Raw genomic sequence first — 6,457 nt, 5'->3', positions numbered from 1 at the left:
CTTTGTGTAACTGTGAGGGCTACTGTCTGTGTATGGTACTGAGACAGCACGTTTATTCATAACATTTATTTGCAACACGATGCTGACCTCTCATATTTCCTTCATCACAGCCGCCACTCGCTTACTTTCGTATTACTTACAAGCGTGGAAACACAACAGTTTTAAACTTCCACTACAGTTTTTTAAAAGAATCTTCTATACATCATAAAAGAGCAAATACTTTTCCTTGCACGTTTTAAGACGTACTTGATTTGATCTGGCTAACAAGCGACTGAACCACGCTAAACTTTGTTACATAATGTAAAAAGTGCTTCTAATGGCACTGTTAATTTGAGGAAAATACAACATAGCCCCTATAGGGAGATCCCCTCTTTGCACGAATACACAGAAGAACTAAGACTGAAACTTTGCAACGCACATTATGAAAATGAGATGATAACCCCCCGCTGCCCATTGGTAACATTGCAAATATTTTACTTCATTGAAATATGCATATTTCTCGTTTACTCACAGAAAATCAACAAAACAATTAACGAAATTTCTACAATTCCTCATGATCTGGAATGAATCAAAATCACAATTTGAGATCCTTCTCAATATGTTGAGCGACAGTGTTGTGCATGCAGGATTTGTTAGCACGGAAAACATCGATTGCCGCTTGTCTGCTTCTATCCCAACTTCCCAAGTCCCTGAACACAAAAATATTTCATTAACGCAAAAAATGGGCAGATGGAGGGGGGGGGGCTGTAATCATAGTTCATGTGGAGAAAGTGAACCAAACATTATTTTGCTGCGGTTTCGTTCGTGCTTCATTCAATTTTCTGACAAATACCAAACATTGCTACACATATTTTTTCCTGAGGATGATGTTATTTCAAACGAACAAATTTATCACCTGAACAAGGGACGAGTGAACTTCATACGACCTTGATCCACCACCATCTTGAGGGAGGGTTCAATGCTTGCTTCACATTTTGCACGAATTCCGAGTCTGTTCCATCGAAACTTTATCTCAGAGTTTCCCTCCTTCGAGAAATTGTAACATTTGTCCATCGCAGCCACATGTTCTGGCGTCAGTGGATCCTGTGGAAAACAATTAAAATATTTATATTAAAATTGTCACATTTCAGTAACTTTATTTGAGATTTTTTGGTCACAAAAATGTAGCTTTTACACAAAAACTTCAACAAAAAAACTGTGTTACGGATAAAGTTATTTCGGCCAAAGAAAAGCACTTTTACTAACTTTAAAACTTGGTGGTAATTTTTACCTTGCATAAAAGTTGACTTAGAAATTCTATCTTTTGCCATGATGAAAATTTGGTGAGATCTCCTGGTTGGAATCCAGAAAGATCTTCAACATTTGCCTGAAAAAAGTAAAAAATTTGTCACTTCAAACTATACAAACAGAAATTGTAAATTCAACTCACTTTACTCCATCTTTCAGCCAATGAAGTACATTCCATTGAGAGAGTTTTGTCATACTGGGGAATAACCGGGGGCTGTCCTGGGCTGTTAAACCATGCATCCCAATCCAGTGAGTCAAGAATTGAACGCTGAAGAAAATTTATCATAAGTTGTTTTATCAAAAATATTTAAGTTAGGATAAAGAGCTGAAATCCATTCCAAAAATTGGTTTGGTGACATTAAAGATTGGACACTTGTTGTGTTCATCAGTTATTCAGGTTCAACATCAATATTTTCACATAAATTTTTGTACCTGGTCGTGGAAGAATTCATACAAATGTTCTTTCCACTGTGCGGTCGATACCGTCTTGAATTTAAATTTGTCGATGTAACTTCTAAGGAAGGGCTCGAACTTTTCTGAAATCAACAAACACAAAGTGAAGGTGGTTCCCCTAAACCATGATGATATCACCAGGGAGGTCAGCAGACAAATGCTGTATTTTGTTCAAACATTTTGTTCTGGGTAATTCCCCACATACGTATTTCTGTGCGATTGATTGTGGGAACTTTTCTACCGACACAAACAACGAACCATTGTGGCTTGTTGCCTTTGTAACGTACCTGGTCCTCCAAGAAGAGTCTCGAGGTGGAAGAGCAAAGTATGTCCTTTCTCATAAGGGATGGAGGAGAAAGAGTCATCAGGATCAACTCCATCGAGTTTTATAACAAGATGAGTGAAAGGATGGTTTGATCCAAACACATCGATCTACAAGAGATTATCGCAGTTCAAATCAATCATTTTGCCCAGAGAAAAGTACAATTGGATTTGTATAATTATTAATGTTTTTCAAATTAAATGAATTGAAACATTGATAAAATATTATCTGTTGTGGTTTGGTGAAAATAATTGTGTCAATTTTGGATGTGATTGCAAAATTCATAGGTTTGACTGAATATATTTAATTGATTCGGAGTAGACTCAAAATCTGATTTGATTAATTATTGGTTGGGAGTTATCAGTTTAAATTCTAACATCATCACAAAATGTAACTTACAGATCCTTGCAAATCAGTAAGACCATCTAAAAAACAAAAACTAGACTTCAAGGTTCTGACTTACTGCATATTTTAAAGATCCAAGTCCAACTGAAAACGAAAGTAGTGAAATATAATTTAGTAAAAAGACTTTCACAGCCAGTTTAAACATATTTTAAAGTAGTATCCGAATTATCACAAGATTCTTCAAATAAACTTACTCAAAGCTTGAAACTGCCTCATTTTTTCTCCATGTAGACGGGATACAATCTTTCTTTCCAAAAACACTGTGTGACCTTCATTTAACCTTGAAAGAAAAGCAAGTTATTCACAAATGCTCCAACAACATATATATATATATATATATATTACCGAAACTATTTCAGAAAGTGTCAGTAATTGACTTTACATTGAAACTTACCAGAAATCTTCCCACGTGTGATTGGTTACCAAGTTCCCCGTCCAACTGTGAGCGATCTCGTGAGCCACAACCTTCATTCAAACATTTACCTCAAATTTAACTTATTCAAAAAATAATTCACAATTTTTTGTCTGAAACAAAAACATCAACTTACGTTTGCAAGTGATTTGTCTCCAGCCTAAAAACAAAGTTATTAAAATAATAAATTAACGGCGTCACCTGTGACACAACTTCCCAAATATATTACTTACAAGCAGAGTTGGAGTGACAAAGGTCAGACATGGATTCTCCATCCCTCCATAAGGAAAGGAAGGAGGAAGAACCAACAAGTCGTAACGACCCCATACATAAGGACCTCCAAGTTCTTCTCCTGTTGAAATCATTTTTTCTGTCTACAAAACATGGCAAGTTTTTATTTGTTCAGTACAACTATTAGTATTTTTCCATTATATAATGGACGACAAAAACTCTACACAACATATAAAACAAAACATAAAGAATGGTAATTTAAAGAAAATATTTTGTTGGAACTTTTCAGTGAATAAAACCAACAGAACAAAAGCACACAATTAATCATAAAAGACAAACGACAATGTCATGGTTTTGTGTAAATGAGATGTGCCTTTGTTTTGTATTATGATGGAACAATAACGAACCTCACTAAATTCTTCTGCCGACTTCTCCACAAACTCTTTTTCCGACCACACTTTTGTCCGAGGTCCAATTTCCCGACTTTCCAACAAACCAACAGCGATCGCAATCAAGTACGACGGCATCGGAACCTACAACAGAAACATCAACAAAACAACAAATATTTTGTGTTGATCATTTACCTCCTGTTTGAACTTGTATGTGACAAGCTTGTCCCCATTCCCATTGACACTTTCCTCACTTCCATGAGCGATGGCACTCATCAGTGCCACCAAGGGGTGACTCACAGTTACCTGATGTTAATATAGCTCGTGTAGTTAAACTTGATTAATTGAACAAACAGAGTCAGTTGTTTGGTAAAAACAGTGGATATGGAACACACGAACCTGTGCAGAGTACGGGGCTTTGGCTGAGGGGGCATCTTGGCAGGGGAGGATCGATCTAGCGTGGATTGCCTGGGTTGAAACAAAATACTTTCATGTTTGAATTTCAAACAAAAGTTTGTAACTGGGCCTGGAAGGTTACAAGAAACTTAATACTGAATGCTTGGTTGGTGTCTGTGGTTGTGGGTTTACATGAAGCATCTAGTTCTTTGTTTTCCTTTCACCTTTATTCAAACTTTTTATGGAAAGGAGTCGGATAACATTTTCGAACGTGGGAGTTTTTTTGTCTCTTTTTCGAATCAGGATTTTGTTTTTCTTCGTTGTCATTTAAATAAATTTCACTTCCAATCTGCTTTGCAGTCTTGGGATTTTTTTAAACATGGGCGCCTACTTTAATAACCTTTATGGTTTTATCGGTGCCCATGCCATTTTATTTCTTTTGTAATGTTCACCTTTATTGTTGTTTTTTGCGCAAAAAACACATGATTAGATTTTTTGATTCTGTAATAAGTTAACAAACAAACATACAAATATTATGAGCAATTTGGAGCCAATAATATGAATTGTGTAAGCTGCAGACAGATGGCCACTGTTTCGACCTAAAAGGTCTCATCAGTCAGCAAAGTCGTCTGATAGTCACACCAGCTGCACTGATGAGACCTTTTAGGTCGAAACAGTGGCCATCTGTCTGCAGCTTATACACAATACAAATATTAATCCAATTATTGCCAAGAACTACCTGACATTGACTGAACATGTATGGGTGTTTTTTTCCGGCAGTTTGTTGTGGGTTTAACCACTGGAGGGCTGAAGCATTTGCTGATGTTTCATATTCTATATGCAGCATTAACTTGGTTCCACTAAAAACATGTTACAAAAAAGATTATTGCAAAGTTGTCAACATTAATCATTGAGTAAAAAAGTGTTCAAACCATACCTCTAGCAAGATTACCACAACATGAAATAAATGTTTTAACATTGAAACCAATGCATGTTAGTTAAAAATTACACTGAGTTTCTTATTCTGAGATCAAACATTAACTTTACAATGCAGTGAGTGATTTATGAAGGAGCAAACAAAGGTTGGGCACAAATGCAATTATCTTGACAAAACAAACAGCATCTGTCTGGTACTGGTGTACCAACTATGCAGATGCACAGTGCTACACGTTATCATTACAAACATACAATGATTGGTATTTTCAAACATATAAGAAAATTCTGCTTTCCATTTAAAACATAGAAATCAATTGCAAGCATACTTTAATATGCTTGTTTTTTATCAGAAACTGATGATGTTTACTGTTGTTGCAACATACTTACGTTTACACAATTATTACAAATTTGATAACTTTTTTCACCTGTTTATTGATGTCGGTAGTTTGATTTCGAGGGGTGAACCAAACGCTGAATGTTTTTCACCAATTTTAAAAACAAGATCAGTCGCACCATTTGTTACTTTTGTCACATTAAGATCTTTAGAATCAAGAACCTGGAAAATTTAAAATTAATTGGCAAGAATGGAGGTAATGCTAAGTAAGCAGGCAAAAAAGAGTTTGTAATCTATGCTTTGCAATCCAGCAAGCAAGAAGAATTTACCAAACTTGTGTGTGTTTGGAACGCATACACAAATCAAGGTGTTCACAAAATGTATAAAATCACACAATGGGGTAAAAATGTAACTAAGAATTTTGCCACAAAGGTCCACCTACACCACTGATTCATAACCTTTTCTCCATCAAGCCTCCCTTTAGTAACGGTTTGTGGCGAAACAGATGAATCATAAAAATGGTGTTTTTGTGATGCAATGCTTTTTTGTGACATAACAGTAACATGTGGATTTCTCATGTAAAGTTCAAGATTTTTTTCCCGACACTAAAAACATATGACGGACAGCATAGGTCATTAAAGTCACTACAAAAAATTAAGTTTTGTTGCAGAGCTTGCACCCCCAATGAGAAATGGTTGACGCCACTCTGGGTAAGAACCATTGACCTGCACCCACCAACACAAAAGCTTTGGTGCACACTTTTTTCCAACCTAATTATATTGGATTCTACTCAGAATGTCATAATGAGGTCACAGAAGAATCGCCTGCATTAGACGATACAAAGTAACTTTTGCAAAACCTAAATATTTTTACTTCATCTAAAACTTTTAAACAATGCGCGTCATCCCTTACCACAGATGTGACGTCATCCTTTAATACGTTGAACTCCAAGTCGACGTAGCCTTTGAGTGTTTTCTTGATGAAATCCACTTTCCAGTTAATGGCAATGTTTGAAGTTTTCAAATCATTTATGTTTGAATACGACGTTGGGTCTCCACTCACCATGTTGCATGAGTCGTTTTACAACAAGTTACGTTGGATTAACTGGAAGTTTGCTGTAGTACACAGAGGAAATCCCCTTGATGGCTACAAAGCATAGCGCCCTCTATACGGAACTGTGATGCAGAAGCGATTTTGTTCTAGGCGAAACTTTTACTTTCACTTTTAACAAGTTCGATCTTTCATTAAATCTTGTCTTCCACTAATTGACGGACTTACTTTCATTTTCACTA

At 36.0% G+C, this 6,457-nt stretch overlaps 1 protein-coding gene across 2 annotated transcripts; it reads right to left on the bottom strand.

Annotated features, from left to right (window-relative positions):
• Positions 1-487: 487 nt before the first annotated feature.
• LOC145917901 (leukotriene A-4 hydrolase-like) lies at positions 488-6,281 on the bottom strand. 2 transcript variants are annotated; one of them, XM_083003209.1, is made up of 17 exons: positions 6,078-6,281; positions 5,257-5,387; positions 4,635-4,755; positions 3,899-3,967; positions 3,695-3,805; positions 3,518-3,643; positions 3,113-3,253; positions 3,016-3,039; positions 2,862-2,932; positions 2,662-2,747; positions 2,526-2,551; positions 2,028-2,172; positions 1,720-1,823; positions 1,430-1,555; positions 1,271-1,366; positions 896-1,083; positions 488-689 (listed from the first exon to the last, which is right to left on the bottom strand). In XM_083003209.1, exons 1-17 carry the CDS (start codon positions 6,228-6,230, stop codon positions 575-577), a joined length of 1,833 nt encoding a protein of 610 aa, XP_082859335.1. In that variant the 5' UTR covers positions 6,231-6,281; the 3' UTR covers positions 488-574. The 2 variants fall into 2 exon arrangements, with proteins under 2 accessions (XP_082859335.1, XP_082859336.1); XM_083003210.1 differs by lacking the exon at positions 2,526-2,551 and adding an exon at positions 2,462-2,487.
• Between the last annotated feature and the right edge of the window lie 176 nt (positions 6,282-6,457).

Source organism: Ascidia mentula, chromosome 1, assembly GCF_947561715.1.
Source record: "Ascidia mentula chromosome 1, kaAscMent1.1, whole genome shotgun sequence".
Lineage (NCBI taxonomy): Eukaryota > Metazoa > Chordata > Ascidiacea > Phlebobranchia > Ascidiidae > Ascidia > Ascidia mentula.
This window is presented reverse-complemented; position numbering and strand designations above follow the sequence as displayed.

Bases quoted from the DNA above. Each gene is read 5' to 3' on its own strand.
- LOC145917901 (XM_083003209.1), bottom strand. From the start codon at position 6,230: ATGGTGAGTGGAGACCCAACGTCGTATTCAAACATAAATGATTTGAAA. The intron at 3,806-3,898 runs GTTCGTGTGTTC...TATTAACATCAG, and splicing joins AAGCCCCGTACTCTGCACAG to GTAACTGTGAGTCACCCCTT. The intron at 2,933-3,015 runs GTAAGTTGATGT...GTTTGAATGAAG, and splicing joins GAGACAAATCACTTGCAAAC to GTTGTGGCTCACGAGATCGC.